Source organism: Pinus tabuliformis, chromosome Q, assembly GCF_031772625.1.
Source record: "Pinus tabuliformis cultivar Carrire ecotype Pingquan chromosome Q, CPIR1, whole genome shotgun sequence".
NCBI classification, from domain to species: Eukaryota; Viridiplantae; Streptophyta; class Pinopsida; order Pinales; family Pinaceae; genus Pinus; species Pinus tabuliformis.
Window position 1 is genome coordinate 1020099503 of NC_142296.1, and position 22647 is coordinate 1020122149.

Consider the following 22647-nt stretch of genomic DNA (forward strand, 5'->3'; position numbering starts at 1 on the left):
TCAATGGTGGTAGTGGCATCAACGTTGCTATGCAAGGCCAATGACTTGGCAGATATTCTCAAAAGCCCTTTCCGATCGCTTTGACCATGAATATAACTTTTTGGGTCGTCTTACTAAGCTCCAACATACAGTTACAATGCAAGAATATATTAAAGCCTTTGAAGCATTAGCCTTCCGCATAGGAGGTCTAGTAGATGAATTCTACTTGGAATGTTTTGTCAGTGGTCTCAAAGACGCCATACATGCCTATTGCAACACCCAGTCTCATGGCTGGCAGCTTGCAAGATAGCTCGTGAAGTAGAACGCACGTTAGCGGCCTAGTTGACTCGTCCAAATTTCATAGCCAAGGGATGCCCCACCCAGGCTCCGAGCACTACCCAAACACTTACGGTTGAAAAGGTGCCACCAGTGGAAATGGCGGAACGAAGAAAGCAAGGATTGTGTTACTACTGTGATGAGAAATACTCCCCGGGGCATAAATGCAAGGAACCCAAATTCTTTCAAATTGATGCTATTGATCACAGTTCATCTGAGGAAGCCCCACCATTTGAGGGACCAAAGGAGGAAGATGAGGACAACCAGTCAGACAATGAGCTCCCAGCTACACTTGAAGAACCAGTTATCTTGCTTCATGCTTTGGCAGGAATTTCTTCTCCCCAAACTCTCAAAATCAGAGGTTTTATTAAGCATCGCCCTATAGTAGTCTTGATTGATAGTGGCAGTACGCATAACTTTATCCATCAAAGAGTCGCTGAAGCAGTGCATTGTTTTGTCAGAGCAGTCTCTAATTTCCAGGTCCAGATTGCTGATGGGGGGACAATGAAATGTGAAGGTTGCTTTGAAAATGTCAAAATTCAAATGGGGGATTTTCACCTAAAGACCCACATTTTTGCTATCAACATGGGTGGGTGTGACATTGTCTTGGGTGCTAAATGGCTCTGCACACTTGGCCCAATCACAATGGATTTCCAGGAGTTATATATGAGCTTTAAGCAAAATAACCACACACATACTATCCGCGGACTCCAGGCAGGTGCTCCTTCTATCATCAGCTCGCATAGGATGGAAAAATTGTTAAAAAAGGGCCACCATGGAGTTATAGCCCAATTTAATGCCATCTAGGCCTTCGAACCCACTTCTCTTCATATTCATCCTGAAATGTAACAAGTCTTAAACAACCATCTGTCGGTCTTTGATAAGCCTCATGAGCTTCCACCCTCGAGAGGGGACCATGATCATCACATTACTTTGGTCCCAGGGGCACAACCACCAAATGTGCGCCCATATAGATATCCTTTGGCCCAAAAGAATGAAATTGAAAAAATCATGAAGGAACTCCTGGAAGCTAGTGTCATTCCTCCTAGCATTAGTCCTTATTCATCGCCTGTGGTCATGGTGCTCGAGAAAGATGGGGAATGGCATATGTGTCCAGACTTTAGGGGCCTCAACAAGCTGACGGTCAAAGATAAATTTTCCATCCCGGTTGTTGATGATTTGCTGGATGAACTAAATGGGGCTCAATTCTTTACTAAGCTCGACCTTTGCTCGGGCTATCACCAAATTCGCATGAAAGAAGTAGACATTCCAAAGACTGCTTTCCAAACTCATGAAGGCCATTATGAATTCCTCGTCATACCATTTGGTCTCTGTAATGCTCCATCCACTTTTTAGAGCCTCATGAATCACCGGCTCAAACCATATCATGGGAAATTTGTCCTTGTTTTCTTTGATGACATCCTCGTCTACAGCCTCACCTAGAAAAAACATCTTTAGCATGTAGATCTGCTCTTGCAACTGCTCCAGAAGCATAAATTATTTGTCAAATTGTCCATGTGCTCTTTTGGCATGGAAGAAGTTGAGTATTTGGGCCACATTGTGGGGTGTGAAGGTGTCAGGGTAGACCCCGAAAAGATCTAGGCAATGCAGGATTGGCCTCAACCAAAGACCTTGAAGAGCTTGAGAGGATTTTTGGGTCTCACTGGCTACTATCACAAATTTGTCCGCAATTATGGTCGCATTGCTAGACCCCTCACTCACCTTCTCAAGAAAAATTCATTCCTCTGGAATGATGAAGCGCAATAGGCATTTATAGCTCTCAAACATGCCATGTGTTCCACTCCCATATTGGCACTACCCGACTTCACCAAATCTTTTGTGATTGAATGTGATGCTTCAGGTACGGGTATTGGGGCTGTCTTAATGCAGGAAGGTCGACCCTTGGCCTTCACTAGCCAACAACTAAGTGGGACAAATCTGGGACAATCTACCTATGAGAAGGAGATGATGGCCATCTTACATGCAGTGGATACCTGGCGACCATACTTATTGGGGCGACGTTTCCAAATCCACACAGACCATCAAAGCCTTAAATATTTTTTGGAGCAACGCTTATCCTCGCCACAACAAAATAAATGGCTAGCCAAAATGTTGGGATATGATTATGAGATAATTTACAAGAAAGGGCGCGAAAATGTCATAGCGGATGCTTTATCACGCCAATTTGAGGAGGAAAGCACCCTGCTAGCAATCTCTCTTCCCATTCCAGAGTGGATTGAAGAGGCTCGCAAGGAATGGTTTTCACATCCTTTGCTCTCCCAACTCATTAATAAATTGCAGGCGGATCCAAATTCCACAACGGGCTACTCTTGGCAGGATGAGATTCTTTGCTACAAGGACAAAGTAGTGATATCACCAACATCCACCCTCAAAAGTCGCATTTTGGCAAAGTTGCACTCATCTCCCATTGCAGGCCATTCAGGCTTTCAGAAGACTTATGCTCGCACTCGACGTTCATTCTTTTGGATAGGCATGAAAAAGGACATTCTTACTTTTGTAGCTGAGTGTGATGTGTGTCAGTGCCACAAAGGAGAAACAGTCAAATCCCCAGGCACATTACAGCCATTGCCCATCCCTGCCTCAATTTGGACGGAGGTTTCTATGGATTTCATTACGGGTCTTCCGAAGTCAGGCAACAAGTCAGTCATCATGGTGGTTGTGGACAAACTTTCTAAGTATGCTCATTTTTGCGCCCTACCCCACCCTTTTACACCAGCTTTGGTGGCTCAATCTTTCATGGACCAGATCTTCAAATTGCATGGCATGCCCACTTCCATTGTGTCTGATTGTGACCCGATCTTCACCAGTAACTTTTGGCAGGAACTCTTTAGGCTACAAGGTACCCAACTACAACTCAGTACTTCCTATCATCCCCAAACTGATGGTCAAACTGAAGCAATCAACAAATGTCTGGAGACCTACCTCAGGTGTTTCACTTCAGAAAAGCAACATCTATGGGTACAGTGGTTACCTCTAGCCGAATGGTGGTATAATACTAACTATCATGCCACCACCAAAATGACTCCATATGAAGCAGTTTATGGTCAACTCCCTCCTTCACCTACTTCTTATATCTAAGGATGCTCGAAGGTATAAGCAGTGGATCAACTCCTACAGAACTGTGCAACCATACTGGCCCACCTCAAAGAGAATCTCCATCAAGCTCAAAATCGCATGAAGCAACAAGCAGACCAACATCGTTTAGAGCGCAAATTTCAAGAGGGGATCAGGTATTCTTGAGGCTGCAACCATATAAGCAAACATCACTCAAAGACAAGGGTTGTCAGAAATTATCTCCAAAATTCTACGGACCATATCAAATACTTTAGCACATCGGAGAAGTAGCCTACAAGCTAGCCTTGCCACCCACTGCAAAAATCCATCCCATCTTCCATGTCTCATGCCTTAAGAAAGTGGTTGGGAACCATTGCAGAATTCAAACCAGTCTACCGGAATTGGATGAAGAAGGTTCAATCTGGCTCCAACCTGAATAGGTTCTTGACACGCGAGAACGACACCTGCGCAACCACACGATTAAGGAAGTCCTCGTCAAGTGGAAAGACACCTCTCCAGAAGATGCGACCTGGGAACTGGCCACTGTTCTTCAGCAGTTTCCGCAGCTTCAGCCTTGAGGACAAGGCTATTTTTATGGGGGAGGGCATGTTAGGGTCCAACCCTAACCCCCTTATTTATGTAATAGGGTCGAGTCATAGTTATAGTTAGTTAAAGAGTCAATAAAGCTCGTATTAATAATTTTAAGTGGTTAAAAGAAGGGACCACAGTTAGTTGCAAATGGGCCATGGTATTAGATAGATGGTATTAATAAGAACCATGGTACTGACCCATGGTATTGCATTTATATAAAGGATAGAGACTCCCCTTGAGGAGCGTCGTGTCTTAGTTTGTAACTGAGCCCAGCTCTATTGGAGGTTGCCCCCTCGAACAGGCAAGTGAACATTGCTTTCCTTCCAGAATAATAAAATACATGTTGTTATTTCTTATTGTTCTGTGTTCTGGGTATATTTCTTCGCATATTTGGTATTCTGGTATCTTTTCGTAGGTCAAGAGCATAACACATTGCTTTTGAGAGTCGGAAGCTCTTACCCCATGAGCGGTCATATTCTATATATGACAAAGAGATGTTGGCCATCATGCATGCATTGGCCAAGTTCTGACAATATTTGATAAATAACAGGTTTCGGGCGAAAACTGATCACAACAGTGTTCGTCACTTCATGGGGGAGCAGGGCCTCAATGACAGACGACAGAGATGGGTCAGTAAGGTGCAGGCCTATGAATTTGACATAGAGTATATGCGGGGAAAGCACACTATGGTGGCTAATGCTCTATCGCGGAGACCCGCAGGACTATTTCTCATGAGCATCTGCGATGATTGGAGGGCCCAGTTATTGGTGGAGTATACCAAGGACAAGAGGGCATGCGAGATTCTGGAGGGTACCCACGCAGATGAGCACTACCAGGTGATGGGTGAGGGTATCTACTACAAGGGGCGCATATTTCTGGTGCCCAGCTCACAGTTGAGGGAGAGAGTGCTCCAGGCAGCACATGACTCGCCATCGTCAAGGCATCAAGGGTTCAGGAAAACATACATGGCAATCAGGGAACGCTTCACATGGAAGGGCCTCAAGGGGGATGTGCTGAAGCACGTACAAGAGTGTGGGACATGTTAGAGGAACAAGGGGGAGTTGATTCACCCTGCAGGATTGTTACAACTGCTTCCCATCACCGAGGGGAAATGGGAAAGTATCTCCATGGATTTCATCACAGGGCTCCCCATAGTACAAGGCAAGGATTGCATTTATGTAGTGGTCGACTAGTTGACCAAGTATGCCCACTTTTTCGCTATCCCTACCAGATATTCGGCTTCACGAGTTGCAAAGTTGTTCTTTAGGGAGGTCTTCCGGTTACACGGGCTTCCCAAGAACATTGTGAGTGACAGGGATATTAGGTTCATGGGAGGCTTCTAGCATGAACTTTTCAGGTTGGTTGGTACCAAGCTCACCACTAGCACGAGCTACCACCCCCAGAGAGGTGGCCAGATAGAGCGAGTTAATTAGTGGCTGGAGGGGTACTTGAGGAACTACGTGACTGGGCAGTAGAGGGCTTGGATCTGGTGGTTGCATTTGGGTGAGTATTGCTACAACACCACCCACCACATGTCCATCGGTATGACTCCTTTCCGTGCCTTGTATGGTTATGATGCATTATCTTTTGCTGATGTTGTTTTTGGAGATAGTCGGGCCCCAAAGGCCAAAGATTGGATCCAAGAGAGACAAGACATCCTCAAGGCTCTCAAGGATAACTTAGTGACAACGCAGAACCAACAGAAGGTGTAAGTAGATCAACACCAGACCGAGAGACATTTCGAGGAGGGGGATTTGGTGTACCTCTAGTTACAGCCATACAGGCAGTCCATGTTGAAGCAGAAGGTTGTCGAGACTCTACAACCCTGTTTTTATGGGTCATAAAGGGTGGTCAGGCGAGTTGGTGAGGTGGCCTATGAGATGGAGCTGCCTCTGGGGAGTAGGATTCACAATATATTCTGTGTCATGCCTTAAAAAGGTGCTGGGGCAACAAGTGACAACAACAGTAGAGTTACCCCCATTGGATGATGAGGGCCAGTTGGTTTTGGAGCCTGAGGCCATCTTGGAGAGGAGGGAGAGGAAGCTGAGGAGCAGGACTGTTAGGGAGTTCTTGGTACGTTGGAATAACTTGCCGAATGAGGATGCCACCTGGGAGGGTGCGCACATTTTGGAGCACCCAGCTCTGAAGTTGCTTGAGGGCAAGCAACATTTGGGAGGGGAAGACTGTCATCTCCTTTCCCAAAAACATTTGTAACAGGCTTATCTCTACACGATTTTGCACAATTTTTCCAAGGGAAAGGATCCTAACAGTTTCAACTTAGGGACATAGGAGAAATTTCGGCTAGATTAGTTTGCTAGTGGAAGGTGGGGGCCACCCACGTGGGAATTCGAACTAGGCAATTCGAATTGCTTGGAGGGAATTCATATAGCTATTGGAGGGGCCCACATGAGGCAAAGGAAGGCCCACAAAGTCATAAGGAGAAGGAGCCTCTCACTTGGTCATTCATTCACTCTTGTATATCGAATATTACTTGACTGTTTGCTCAAGCTGCTTAGCTGAGTCAACTGGCTGTTCAACCCCGAATCTCTCAAGCGGGAGATTCAACCTTACCTTTGCGGGACTTTGAGTGCCACCCTAGGAAGGCAGTTCCACAACATCTTGAGGAGTTCCGGGAAATATCTACAACACAGTCATTCAACTATCTTCAGGGAGTGCGTATTTTTGGGCCAACTGTTGAGAATACGTAGTAAAGGAAAGGGCTACCTTGGGCCAACCATTAGCCGGAGAAGCCAGGGAATTTGAAGGACATTATTGGGCCAGTATTCAGGAGGATTTTTGGGGCAAGGGAGAGCAGCGAACAGGCAGTTCGAATTCCAGGCTTGGAGGATAGCGCAGAGAGCCAGTCTAGTCAATTCGTGGGTCTTGGGTGGAAGAGCTACAACCCGGAATCACAGCTGGGAAGGAAGGAGATTCATAGGAGGGATCATCTCAGTGATTTGGGGCAGTTCCTAGGAGGTCTTACAGCTTCATTCCAGCAGGCCGAGTTTTGCAGTTGGAGCGGAGGTTGGTCTCCTTGGGCCAAATTTCAGAAGTCTTAACTAGACCAAACCCTACTTGGGTTTTTTTGGGTTTTGGCTAAGGAGCAAGGAGCTGAAATCTTATAATTTTGTGAGCACATGAAGCAGTGATTCCAGCCCTTCAATTTCAGCAGACAGTGCAGTTTCTGGGTAGCTCAGTTCAGTTTTGGTGCAGCAGTTGGGGCAGCCTTCAGTTCAGCAATTGCTCGCCTGGGTTTTGTCATGCTTGTCCTTAGAGACAAGCCCAGGTGTACCATTCTATTTTGTCATTGTATTTGCCCTTGAAGAATTAATAAAATGGCTCAGCAATTCTCTATTTCCAGCGTTTTCATGGGTGCTTGATGTAAATTTCGTTTTTCCAATTGCTGGACTGTTTGCATGCTTTGTTTATCACTTAATTTCCTGTTTAGAAACATTACGGAGACATTATGAGCTAGAACAAAAACCTAAAGCCCTTTCATGAACATGATTTCAGGGCAAGGCAATTATAATGGGGAAGGCAATTTTTTATATATGCAATAATATAATAATAATTTATGAAGAGACATCTTAATCAAAGGACATGTCTCTTGGCGGAAAGGCACCCTCGCTTATATATGGGAATCCATATATTTTGGATTTTCGTGATTTGAACCGGCTTTGGTTTGTCACATCTTGAATATGTGTTGTCCACTTCCCTTCAGATAGCTAGACTTATCTTCCCACATAGTACTTTACTTTAAATGTGCACTTTCTGATGAATAGGATTCATTCTGCCAACCTCTTTTTTTTTTCTCTCACAAATGATGGTTGATAGAAACCCATGCTAATTCTTAATTGGAATCAGCAGGATACATTTCTTGAAGTATGCTGGTTGTTATCTATCTGATATTTGTAGTTGCAAGCTATTACTACAGTGGCATGTCTCTGCGATGTTCCACATGAGTACTTCCTTCTCAAGTTCCTCAAGTTGATAGTCTAAGATATAATTGAGTATATAGAGATATGGATGCAAGAATGCAGAAATGCTGGTACAATGCATATAGAAACACAGACAGATCATGCAGACAAAAAATATGAATGTCATTGGAGTTGCATTATTGATGCATCAGTGTGTTCACAGATAACCAGAGGAATACTCAGTTCCACCTAGTATAATCACAATCACAGTGACATGGATTTTTAGTCATATATAGGATGGAGCCACTTGTCACAATGGTTGGTTTGGGATATGGTTGATAACTTTTCTCACTATCCATGACATTTTTTCTGATCATTATGTTTAATCTTATTCTTGGTGATGTTGGCTGCATGGTTCCCACCATTAGTGTGAAATAGTTAGGAACCCTTACAGAATAGGCTGACACTTGGGAATTTGGAATGTCAAAGATAGAAACAATATTTAGATAACAGAAATAAGTAGTAGTTTCTGGTGATCCTTTTTGACATAGTTATTACAAAATAGGGTAAGAGGTTAAGGAACATGAAATAAAAGACGTGGAAATAATATATAAATAACAGACATCAGTTGTAGAAGTTTCTAGTGATCCTTGGACACAGTTAAAATTATTTTCTTTGAAAATGTATGTTTTGAACTATTTTTCATACAAGGATGCTGATGCAATGCTTCTCGGTTTGTTTGCAGGCTAGGGCAGCTATCACGACTTTAAGTGAGGAGCGGGCTGCTGCTCTGAGTAAATGTCAACTTCTTCAGCAAGAACTGGTATGTAACTTGGTGCAAACTTTCCACATTGTTTGTGGTATTTTTCTATATTAAAAATAATGCGTAAGGAACACTCTACACATAAGTAAAGGCATTTGGTAAACATCACATACAAAATGAGTGTCTCATCAATGATCACTCTAACATCTGGAGTCTAGACTCTAAATATTAGATTGATTACAAATTACATATTGTCAATAATGTCTTCATCAAAGTAACAAAAGGTCCATATCATTATATTTTTTATTTGAATTGTATTCTGATCTTTGAAATGATAGATATCCAGTTCCGTGTTTTCATTCAGATCCATTATTGCATGCACAAATTTTGGCAAATCTTACTTTTAATGCAAATTCTGAAATTTCACTTCAACCATGAGGTTTCCCACATTGATTTTCTGTGAACATTCAGTCTTGGCCTTGAATCTAAAATATTAAATTACAATGGCTAATATTTCACTTCTGTCCAACCTGAATCACCAGACAGCCCAAGAAAACAAATACTGTACAAATGTACTGCAATGCCAACAAGTTATATTCCTTCGTGAATATTTCCGAAGCAAATTACAGATCTAAAAATCAGATCAGCAAGTAACAAAATTTGGACACCTGACAAGCACACTAGTGTGGAGAGCTTGTGTTATACAAGCTTTGTGAAGGGCCAAGGAGGACTTGTCGTTTTGTATGCTAGTTTCTTATGGATATATGGTCTAATGATCAGCTTTGGTTGGGGGTGATTCCTAAGTAGGAAGAGTTGGTGGTTGGGGCTTTCTAATGGTTTCCCTAGCAAGTTTTGAGAGAACAAGTTCTTGTATGTACTTGAACTTCATATATATATATATATATATATATATATATATATACAGTACTTAAGTTTCGATATGCACTTGTACTTCATTATATATATATATATATAGTACTTGTACATCATGAAGTACAGGTATATACTACAACCGAAGCTGGTCACAATCTAGCATACACAATGGCAAGTCCTCCTTGCCCTTTAACAAGGCCTATTTTGCACAAGTGCTCTTGTCCTCTTCATGGTTTACAAACCCTAGCCTTGTTGCTTAACACAAGATTATGGCAAGGTAATTCTAGTTCTAGCCTCCAAGTCTGCATGTCTATCCTAGGGCTTGAGTCCTCCTCCTAGGCCTTCAACGCTTGGATCAATACAAAGCACGAAGATCCCCATGGAACATCAATAATAAAATAATTGAATCTTCTTCTAAGCATGACATCTCACGAAGCCCAAGGTTTATTAAGCTAGGCTCTCTATTCCATGCATCACACAAGAACAAGGTTGCGATCTCATTCAAGTTGTTAGAATTATTAACTCTAGTGGGCCCGTAGACCCTACTATATCGCTAGGGAGGTCCCATTATTGTTGATTTTTGTAGCAGCGGGAGGTATTCCCGCATGCTAAGTAGCCTTCAAAATCAGTAAAAGAAATTATAAATATTAAAAGGAAAATTCATTTTTTATATTTGTTTATGTTGGCTCCAAGAAGCCTAAGTAGTCCCCACCATTAGAGGTGACCCTTAGTCAAAAGGGCACTCATTTGCCCACTATATATAAGACAGGTCAACCTCCACACTTGGCATCAATTCGAATCTCACATGACAAGATATCTTCTACTCATTTAAGCGAGGGAGACAAGATATAGAAAGCCGAGTTTCTAAAGCAGACAAAAAAAGGCGGGTTTCTGAAGCACACACAAAAATCCAAGTCTTTGAATAAGGCTGAGTTTCTGGCAGACTGAATTTTTGGGCAGGCAGTTTGACCAGGTTCGACTGGTATTAGTGCTTGGAAAATTGGCACAGATTTCTAGACGATTTATAATGTAAACTTTGCTGAAGGTTGAATTCTCCTTAGTAGAAAAGTTGGCTAGGTTTTTCCCACTGTTGGGTTTTCCAAGGGTAATCTTGTGTCTCTTATTGTGTTTTGCTATCTCTTTATTATCCTATGATTATTGCATTATAGTTGAGATTTTTCTATGTATAATTACTTGTTGATATAAGTGACATAAGACAACTTAAGAATACAAATCATTGGAAGTAATTATCAGATTAGAAAAATCAGTTTCTATTATAAGAAAAATCAACATGGTATCAAAGCCTAGGTGAAAGAGTAGCCACAAGAAGCCAAGCTTTGAATAATTTGAAGTCAGTCCTAGAGAAAGAGGGTTCTCAAACATTTGATTCCTTGCAGTTTGAATAATGGCTCCAAACCTTAGATTGAAGACACATTGGAAGGTGCAATCAACTATGAATCTTGGAAAACTAGAGTACTTCTCATCTTGGAGGAAAATGACCTTCTAGATCATGTGGAAAAAGATATTCCAGAACCAGAGGGAGCTGAGGAGAAGGCAAAGTTCAAAAAGAGTGAGGCCAAAGCAAAGAGGATTCTTGTAGACTCCATAAAAGACCACTTGATTCCTCATGTTAAAGGACTAAATACTGCCAAAGCAATGTACAATGCCCTAACAAAGTTATATGCAAGCAATAATAATAACAGGAAATTAGCCTTGAAGAATCGTCTTCGCAATATTAAAATGACTAAATCAGATTCTGTCACCTCTTATCTTATGAAAATAACTCAGGTCAAAGATGAACTTATAGCCATTGAAGAGAAAATTGAAGATTCAGAATTAGTTACAGTTGCTCTAAGTGGCTTTCCTTCATCATGGGAACCATTCATTCAAGGAGTTTGTGCACGTGGAAAACTACCATCATTTGATGATCTATGGGATGATTGTATTCAAGAAGAAACCAGGTTGCAAGCTAAAAATGAACCTCAAAATGAAGAAACTCAAGCCCTTGCTGCTCACACAAAGAAAGGGAAAGAAGGGAGGAATCATAGAAAATTCGATAAAAGGAACTTTGAAAATTTTAATAAAAGGAACTTTGGAAAATTTGACAACAGGAACTTTGGAAAATTTGACGAAAGAAGTCTAAATAGATCAGATCAAAAGAAGAAAGACATATCAAAAGTCAAATGCTTCATCTGTCATAATCTTGGTCACTATGCATCACGATGCCCTAAAAGAAAGAGGAAGGAAAAGGAGCAAGCTTCTACTGCCAATGTCAATGAAGAAAAGAATGATGTGAAGCCACCTCTAAAGAAGTCAAAAGAATTCTTCATTTGAAGAATTTGATAATTGAAAGATAAGTATTTATCTTCTTCTCTTTCTTGCTTCTAGGTCTTTATTTTTCCATTGGTTGTAGCCTTGGTACTTTCTTCCTATTCTTGATATAATAAAATGATTTTCTTTTAACGACTATTGTAGTACAAGGCAGTGGAGTAGGAAGAAGGAATTTCCTACAAAGGACAAATAAAATGATCTATAAATACTTAGGATCATTGTTAATTTTAGGTATGTTCTATGTTTAGAGCAATTTATTTCAAGTTTCATAGTTAGCTCCATATCTTTTCTAGATTAGCTCATTAAAGTAAACTGCAGATAGAGCATAAACATAAATCGCAGAAGACAAGCCAAGCAAGAGGACACAAAATGTGGCACTAGCCAGGGACAAACCCCAATGTGGGGAAACCTTTGATCAATTCTTCTTTTATGTTCTTCAATAGTCCAGCAGATAGAGAGAGATAGAGATAGTACATTTACAACAGAAGTCAACACTTTGACTTTCTATATCTACGTGAGATCAGTTGAAGACATGTTGCTTCAACTGATTCTCCAAGGTGACTGCTTCACCTATCATAGTGTTGCATCTCGTCACTGTGCTGCACCTAGTCACTGAGTTGCTCCCATCACCATGCTGCAACTCATCATCATGCTGCAACTCACTATCATGTTGTACTTCATCGTCTTGGTGCTGCACCCAAATATCACTGAGCTGTTCTCAACATCATTGATGTCACCTACATCATATTAGTCCTTGAAACAGTCAACAACTCAAAGACCAAGAGAGGTTCCAGCACTGCCACTGATTAGTTCAGCCCTTAAAGTTCTATGCTGCTGGCTATGGCCTGCGGCCTAGCTCAGCAGCAAGATAGGTTTACACACAACACCCAAATATCACCGCCTTTGAACAGCAGTGTGTCTTCCAATCTTATCCAGAGAGATCATTTTAGACAGACTTGTTTGACCTTCTCTTTGAGGCTGCACCAGACCTTAGATCAACCTTATTAAGCACAGTCAAATCCCACGTTGTCTAGGCTCCTTCCTGCTGTAGATTACAGGTCTTTATTTTTCTGTGGCCAGGTCTCTATAGACTGTGGATCAGAGCTTCTTTCGGACAGCAGATAGGAGCTCCTCTGGGCTATGGATCTGGCCTTTTTTTGTTGCGTTTAGGTCTCCTTTGAATGCGGTCAGATTTCCCCACTATTGCAGCTTGATAGGGCTCTCCTTCAACTACAGTTATCTTCTTCTTTACAGCGGATTAGTGACCTTTAGATGACTGCATCTTACTCTCCTCCAGGACTGAGTATAGGAGCCTTCTAGGACAGTGGATTGTAGCTCTCCTTAAACAACATATGAGAATCTAATTACTGCATAATTAAGGACCTTCATGGACTGTGTATTGAGCCTCCTTTTAACTGTGACTAAGGGCATTTTATAGCTGCATTTAGAACCTCCTTTCTCTGTGGAATTAAGTCTCTTCTAGACTGCGTATAAGTGCCTCCCCTTGCTGCCTCAGATCATCATTGACTGCAGTCAAGGGCACCTTTAAATGCTGCGGCTAGGGCACCCTTAAATGCTTCGGATAGAAGTTTCCTCTAGTTGCATATAGAACCCTCATTACTGCGGCTAGGGCACCATCCTTACTGCGGCTAGGGCATCATCTTTATTGCGGCTAGAGTATACTCTTAGTGTCTCTCCTCGACCAAAACCCAAAGACGTGGAGAGGAGGAGATCACATGAAGAGTGTGTGTGTTACAAATGACTTCAAGTCCTCTTCTATTTATACTAAAACGTAGAGGTTGAATAGACATGACTGTTGGGCTTCTGAGCCTACCACAATCAAAATAAATTCATATATTCATAGATACTTATCGGAATCGGATGATCTTTAGATCAATCCTACACCTCTCGATGAGAGGGATCCAAGAAAAATATCAGCTGCCATAAATAAGATGACCCACATGGAGTTTGGCCCTAGTTGCCAATTTTAACATTCATGGATGATCAAAAGTAACTGATCTCTAAAGGCAAAGGACAACCTGTTGAAAACTTCTAAAAAGTAAATTGTAGAATTAGATTTGGAATATTATATAATGATTGCAAAAGAATTTGAAGGTTTTAACTCAAATAATAATTGTTTCTTTTGTTTCTTTTATGATATCAAGTAAGAGGGAGCAATAGTAACAAAAGAATTTGCTTGTGGAAAAGAGATGATGGAAGAATTGTTATCGTGACAGAGGGAGCAACCAAGATCACCACAAGGAAGACCTCAAGATGAAGGATTTTGTCTAGTATTTTGATGAATTACAAATCCATATTCATGGACCAAATATTTGGATTTGAACATTTCAAGTTGATGTACATATATGGTACATTAGTACTTATGATATAGCTCAGTGAATGAAGTGAGTCTTTGTATAAAGCAATGACCAGATCACTTCATTCGAGGCATGATCAAGAAAGGCGCAATTGAGCTCCAGTTCATACTCATGAGTGAATAGATTGTGGAAAAATTTGAGCTTAGTATGATGCTAGATGTCCCCCTCATTGGAAGGAATGATGAGGAAGCCAAAAAGGATTTTGTCTCGATCATAAAGGATTTTGACCAAGAAAAGATGTATGCATTCACTTTTGAAGCAAGAAAGACTTGGCTATGTGGATGGAAAGTGAATGATCCAGGGAAACTAATATTGGACAAATCTTCTCCTTAGAAGCCAAAAGGACTTGGTTTCCAGAAGGACTTTGCTCTGTTGACCAAAGGAGATAGATGAAATCCACCTTTAAATAGCAGAAGGACTTGGGTAGGTCACAAAGGACTCTAAACAAAAAGGTGAATAGTCGAAAGGAAATTCTCTTAAGAAGTTAAAAAGATTTGATGCCTAGGCTAAGGTCATGACCAAAAAAGTTTTATATATTTTCCCGAGGAGTTATAAAGGAACTTGGCCCACCCTGGATGTTCAAATACATGCATCATTATGACAAGCTTACAAAACTTTTCTTACGAAGGAGAATTCCCAGCTAAAGGGACATCTATTACAGGTGAATACCTCCCTCACTCAGAGGGAGTGTTGATTTTTGTAGCATCGAGAGGTATTCCCTCATGCTAAGGAGCCTTCAAAATCAACAAAAGAAATTATAAATATTAAAAGGAAAATTCAATTTTTATATTTGTTTATGTAGGCTCCAAGAAGCCTAAGTCGGCCCCACCATTAGAGGTGACCCTTGGTCAAAAGGGCACTCATTTGACCACTATATATAAGACAATTTGAGCTTCACACTTGGCATTAGTGCGAATCTCAGAAGACAAGACATCTTCTACTCATTTAAGCGAAGGGGACAAGACAAAGAAAGTCGAGTTTCTAAAGCAGACACAGAAAGCTGAGTTTCTGAAGCAGATGCAGAACGCTGAGTTTTTGAAGAAAGGCCAAGTTTCTGGGTAGAATAAATTTTTGGGTAAACAGTTTGGCCAGGTTTGACTGGTATTAGTGCTTGGAAAATTTGCATATATTTCTAGACAATTTATATTGTAAACTTCGCTGAAGATTGAATTCTCCTTGGTAGAAAAGTTGGTTGGGTTTTTGCATGGTAATTTTGTGTTTCTTATTGTGTTTGGATGTCTCTTTATGATCCTATGATTATTGCATTATAGTTAAGATTTTTCTATGTATAATTACTTAATGATATAAGTAACATAAGACAACTTAAGAATTCAAATGACCGGAAGTAATTATCAGACTAGAAAAATCAGTTTCTATTATAACGAAAATCAACAGTTATTCTACCCCCTTAAAAAAGCGCTACTTTCTATGGTTGTAGCGATGATGTGCAACCATAAAATAGGGTCCCATGTGTGGGTATTGATTGCAATGCTGAAGTGGTCTAGGAAAAAAGGTTGCATGTACAAATGTTGGTCTTATTACTCGCCAAAGGTGGGTAACCCCTTGGAGTAAATTTTTCTCTCCATTGGTCGCTGAACAACCCTAAGATGATCCGCATATAGCTTTACTTTACAATGCTTCACCTATGATTTGGTCAAGTGCTCCCTCCCATCTAGCATACTTCTCGAAGGAAGGTGTGTCATCTATTAGAAGGTACTCCTCACCATTTTTGTAATAGCGTGCTTTCATTTAGCGTTTGGGGCACATACTAATATGGATTACAAGCCAAGCTGGATGATTGACCACTTTTGGTTGCACCGATGTTCCCAAACTTCTCTTGGTTGATTATCCTTTGCCCCTTGTTCAGTGTGACCTCCCTTTAGGCCCTTTTTTTCTATTAGGAGGGGCACTAATAGGGTGCACCAAATTATACAATGTATACAAGGTAATCGATGTAGGAATTTACAGGGTAAGTTCCTCAGAAAGAATACCAAAAGGACACCGCTCACAACCAGATCACAGATCAATACACCAGTATTTTTGACGTGGTTAAAACCCTCAAAGTGCAAGGAGGGAAACAGTCCACGACCTGTCCCAACGTGGGTACTACAGGCAATTTATTAATCAAAGAATGAAAATTTACATAAGCTTCTCTCATGCACGGATTACCCGAACAATGACCCTCCATGCGCTTTAAATAGAACTCATGGACCAATCGGGTGTCAAGCCACGGATCAAGTGTCGGTAATACTGAGGTGAGAGTGAACCGTCGGATCACTACATATCGTGACCGTCGGATTGTAAGTTACAAAATGTACAACGGTAAAGAAACACACTTTACCTAACTCTAACCTAACTCTATACTAGACCAAGTTGAACTTAACTATATCCTATGTGTCGGAATATCCTAACATCCCCCCTTAAGAACAACTTGGGATAGGATTGAAGGATTTACAAATATGACACAATAGGAGAAGGAAGGAGGCACTAGAGCCTATCCCCCCTTAGTGACAACTTCCTGAACTCTAAGCATATATCGAAGTTTACTGAACTTCGCCTCTGTGAGAGCCTTTGTGAAGATGTCTGCAACCTGATCATCTGTTGGACAATATTGCACTTCAAGAACATGGTCATGAATGAGCTTTCTGATGAAGTGCATGTGTAGTTCAATGTGTTTGCTGCGCTGATGCTGGACTGGATCTTTGCATAGCTGAATGGCACTTTGATTATCACACCAAAGTGTGGTTGGATGCTGTTGCTCAAAGCCAAACTCTGATAGGATCTGACGAAGCCACAAGGCTTCCTTACTAGCTTCCACGGCACCACGATACTCTGCTTCTGCTGACGAAAGAGAAATGGCAGCCTGTTTCTTACAAGCCCATGTAATAGGTCCTGAACCAAGAGTGAAGACATAACCGGCAGTAGACTTCCGATCATCAGGGTCACCAGCCCAATCAGAATCAGTGAAACCAACTAACAGAGGAGCTGCTTTGGCACTGTAATGAATCCCAAACTGTACTGTACCTCGAACATAACGAAGTATTCTTTTAGCTGCTTTCCAATGACTTTCACGGGGGTTTTGCATAAAACGAGCAACAAGGCCAACAACAAAGGAAAGATCAGGACGAGTATGGGTTAAATACAAGAGTTTTCCGACAAGTTGACGGTATAAGGTAGCATCAACTTCAGGAGAAGTACAAGAGACTGAAAGTTTGACTCCAGACTGAAAGGGAGAAGGGGCTGGCTTACAGTCTTCCATGTGAAAATGACGAAGAATATCACAAGCATACTTGGACTGGGAAAGGAAAATACCCTCCTGGGATTTCAAGACTTGAAGACCGAGAAAATAGTGTAAGTGTCCTAAGTCTGTCATTTCAAATTTCTTTTTAAGGCTGGACTTCACATGGTTTATAAGGTTGGGATCACTACCAGTAAGAATAAGATCATCAACATAAAGAACAAGGATGATAAGAGAGTTGCCCACTTTCTTGGTGTAGACAGTATTGTCAGAATGACACCTAGAAAAGCCAGATTCTAAAAGAAAGCTATCCATTTTGGCATACCAAGCCCGAGGAGCTTGCTTGAGGCCATAAAGGGATTTCTTAAGTCGACAAACAAGGCTGGAGTCTGTTTGTATGAAGCCAATGGGTTGTTCCATATAGATTTCTTCCTGCAAGTCCCCATGCAAGAAGGCAGATTTAACATCCATCTGATGGACTTCCCATTTTAAAGAGGCAGCAAGGGAAAGAACAAGGCGGATAGAGTTCATTTTGGCAACAGGGGAGAAGGTTTCAGTGTAGTCAATGCCTTCAACCTGTGAAAAGCCCTTAGCAACGAGACGAGCTTTATGTTTATCAACTTTCCCATCTGGTCCATACTTGGTTCTGTAAACCCATTTACATCTAACAAGTTTGCGTCCCTTTGGTAGAGGAACAAGATCCCATGTATCATTTGTCATCAATGAATGATATTCTTCATTCATAGCTGCTTCCCAATGTGGATGGCCTGAAGCTTCTGCAAAAGTGTCAGGATCATGATTTACTGGAGCTTGAGCCAGTAAAGAAGAGGCTCTTTCAAACTGAGAACGTGTACGTCGCTGATCTGTAGGATCACCGGCAAGATCACCTGCTGCATCCCGAGTAGCACGGACCCATCTTGGAAGTTGAGGATCCTGAGAAGGTGGGGGAGGATTATCATCCTCGCTTTCATCATCTGAAGAAGAAATGTTTTCAAAAGTAGAAGAGATAGGAAGAGGTGGCACATCCGCCGGACTAGGCTCGCAGGCCGATTTATTTTCATCAAATTTTACATCTCTTCTAATGATAACATTTTTGGACTTAAATGGAATAAGTCTATAACCTTTTACATCTTCAGAATATCCAACAAAAGTACATTTCTCACTCTTAGGTTCTAAAGCTTTATGCTTTTCATCTGGAATATGGGCCCATGCTTCACTTCCAAACACACGAAAGTGACTTACATCTGGTTTAATGGAACTCCAAGCTTCTTCTGGAGTGATATTCTCTAGAACCTTAGTAGGAGTGCGATTGATTATATAATTTGCACAATTAATTGCTTCGGCCCAAAAACTAAGACTGAGTCCTTTAGATTGCAGCATACAATTAGCCATTTCCTTTAAGGTGCGATTTTTCCTTTCAGCTACACCATTTTGTTGTGGAGTGTATGGAACAGTATGTTGAATTTGAATTCCATTTTCGGTGCAAAAGTTGATGAATGTGTTTTTAATATATTCTCCACCATTATCAGTTCTTAGCTTAAGAATTTGATGTCCAAATTGTTTTTCAACAAAGGCTTTGAAGGCCAAAAAAGTGTTAAATACTTCGCTCTTGAGTTTTAAGAAGTATACCCAAGTGCGTCTGGAGAAATCATCAATGAAAGTTAAGAAGTACTTGCAGCCAGAGAATGAAGCAACAGGAAGAGGACCACATAAATCACTGTGCACAAGCTGTAAAGGGGCTGAGGCGTGCCAAGAGGCACGTTTGTCAAAACTGTCCCGATGATGTTTTCCGAGTACACATCCGGAACAAACACCATCTCTGCAAGATACCATAGGAAGACCTGTCACCATATTTTCTTTACATAGATGCTGAAGGGAGCGATAGTTTAAGTGACCAAATCGCTCATGCCAAAGTTTGCTCACTTCATCATTATGAGCAACAAATACTGAGGGAAGATTTGATGACCCAAAGTTGTGAAACTTATACAACCTTTTGGAATCATCAGCAAGACCAGTAGCTAGAATCTGTTTAGGATCTTTTAGATCCTTGATTACAACATCATGAGGTGAAAATTCAACAATTTTACCTTCACCTGAATGAGTTATCTGATAGACAGATAGAAGGTTGCAGGATAAGGTTGGAACACATAATACATCATTAAACTGACCATTGTCTAGATGAACAGTTCCAGTCCCTACAACATTAAGAGATCTATCATCACCAATATATATATTTTTGGTGTTACAATCATTTAAAGAAGAAAACATGGCTTGGTTTTTGGCCATGTGATAAGAGGCTCCAGAATCAATGAGCCACTCATGAGAATGAGAAGAAGAAGAAGATACATTTAATGCATAACCAGACTGAGATGATTGACAACGACATGCAGAAAGTGCCATTCCGGAAGTTGAAGTTGAAGTAGGCTCCACATGGATGTTATGTTTCTTCATTGCGGCTTCCAAGGCTTCCATCTTCTTAAAGCATTTAGATTCTAAGTGGCCATCTCGATTACAAAAGTTACAATGTCTATCAGTCTTCTTCCATTTGTTTTTATTGTTCTTATCATTTTGCTGAAATGATCTTTCATTTTGAGGCTGAGATGGTTTAGGACCATTCTTTTGAAGATATGACTTCTTAGGATTCTTTGAATTTGGTTGCTGCTGGGCGGCTAACGCTTTCGCGGAAGAGTTTCCAAGATTAAGAAGACCAAGGTGTAAGAGTTTTTCTTGTTCTCTTATTAAGGAATCACAAAAGGAGTCAAAGGAAGGGGCCTTGTAGTCTTTTCTTTGACAAATGAAAGCTTCCCTTGTAGAATGGAAAGTGGAAACAAATACAGAGTAGGCTGGTCCCAACTTAGTAAGGATGGAATAAATAAGGTTACCATCTTCTTTCTTAACTTTAACACCTTCCAAGAGATATCTAAGGGTCTTGAATTTGGACAAGAAATCTTCAATGCAAGAAAAATTATTAGGATCCAAAGTAAGCAACTCATTTTCAAGTTGATGGGCTCTAATTTCATTTTTAATCCCAAAAACTTTAGCGAGTTTTTCTAATGCTTCATGAGGAGTCTCAAGTTCTGCAATGTGGAATCTAAGATCAGGAGAAATAGACATCCCTATCAAACCACGTGCTTGATCTTGTCTATTTTCCCATTTTGCAGCCTTGTCTTCATCTTTTGGTTTCTTCTCTTGGTCTGTGGCTATTCTGAAGAGACCTTTACTTCTAAGTAAATCTTCCATGTAGGCTACCCATTTGAAGTAGTTAGTGCTGTCAAGAATGACTTGGCATGGAATTTCCATTTTTAAAAAAAAAACTGAAGCTGAAGATGCTGAAAGTAAGTGTTCCAATGGATAGATCTCGAAAAAATAGGCGGTTTTAAAAAAAACGGCTCTGAAAAAGGCTTCCGGATGAAGAAGTTATGGCTTTTTAAAAAAAATTGTTGACGTTGCCGGTAAAGTGTGCGAATGTGCGGGAATGAAAAAAAATCCGCCCCCACAAAATGGAGACTTGAACCCAAGACCTCTACTCTCTTAAAATAGCTTTGAACCAATTGATCTATACAAAAAATTTGAGAGAGAGAGAGAGAGAGGGGGGGGGGCTTGGTTTGCGTGCTTGCCTTGAGAAAGCTCTTTTTCCCTACAAAACACAAAACACAAAACCCAATACGAATATGCAAAGAAAAACGAACCTTGCGGCTCGAAGTTAGCTTTAGCAAAAAAACTAGAAATTTAAAAAAAAAATCTCAAAGTTAGCTTTAGCCGAAAAACTAAATATTTTTCTCAATGTTTCTGATTTTCCGAGATCACACTAAGGTGCAGGGAAAAGAGCATACGCATGAGAAAAATCCTTCCTTTCTGTTTCTGATTTGCCCAGATCGCACAGAGTCGCGGGGCAAAGAGCATACGCAGAAATGAAAGGTATAGATCCGGTTAAAAAAAAAGGCTAAATAAACTGAGACCGAAATAAGCAGAGAGAAAATAACAGTAAACTGCAAAAAACACTGTATACCTCCCGATCTGAAAAATGATGCAGCTAGGGCTACCGGAAACCTTTTCGCGTGAAACGAAAGGGGTTCCTCACTGGAACAGATGCTCCGAACGCAACAGAGCAGTCCTCTCGGCCCGAAAACAGTCAGAAACAACAGATCTAGGAAACGACAGCCGCATGCAGTTCTACCGGCTTCAGATTTGGATCACCAACGGACGCGGCCCTCAAATAGCTCTGATACCATGTAGGAATTTACAGGGTAAGTTCCTCAGAAAGAATACCAAAAGGACACCGCTCACAACCAGATCACAGATCAATACACCAGTGTTTTTGACGTGGTTAAAACCCTCAAAGTGCAAGGAGGGAAACAGTGCACGGCCTGTCCCAACGTGGGTACTACAGGCAATTTATTAATCAAAGAATGAAAATTTACATAAGCTTCTCTCATGCACGAATTACCCGAACAATGACCCTCCATGCGCTTTAAATAGAACTCATGGACCAATCGGGTGTCAAGCCACGGATCAAGTGTCGGTAATACCGAGGTGAGAGTGAACCGTCGGATCACTACATATCGTGACCGTCGGATTGTAAGTTACAAAATGTACAACGGTAAAGAAACACACTTTACCTAACTCTAACCTAACTCTATACTAGACCAAGTTGAACTTAACTATATCCTATGTGTCGGAATATCCTAACAATCGATACTTGCCACTTTTCATTTCTCCCTTGTATCTACTTACGTACTTTGGGTTGATTCTCATTGTTCATTAGGATTGGTACCATATATCCTCATCTTTGAGTTAGGGCCCAAAATATTTTCCCTAAGCGGTTGATGCAACTGAAGGAGCAATAAAAGCATATGAAGCTACAAATGAAAGAAAATGAAAAACGCAAAAGATGGCTAAGACATATAATAAGCACTTGGGAAAAGGCCTAGCATGAGTTGTAGCCCCTTCGTTAGCCATCACCTAGTTCCTAAGCATATCTTGTTCTATCTAAATAAAGGAACTTATGAATGTCCCAACCCTGATGAGTAATAAAATTCTACATCTTTAAGGGGTGTTGGAAAAGCATATAGCAAGTTGGGCCACCTAAGCTATGTGAGAAAGAAAGACAAATCATTAAAGTAAAAGGGACACCATAGGAGTGGAAAAGGGAGGCCGAGGAAAGTG

At 41.0% G+C, this 22647-nt stretch overlaps 1 protein-coding gene across 1 annotated transcript in view; it reads left to right on the forward strand.

Moving 5' to 3' along the window:
• The window catches only part of LOC149222962 (vesicle-associated protein 1-2-like), a 302296-nt gene that overhangs the window by 207246 nt on the left and 72403 nt on the right, over positions 1-22647 (forward strand). Inside the window, exon 7 of the mRNA XM_089385681.1 lies at positions 8644-8721. Within this exon, the coding sequence (XP_089241807.1) occupies positions 8644-8721 (78 nt within the window). The remainder of the gene's footprint in view (positions 1-8643; positions 8722-22647) is intronic.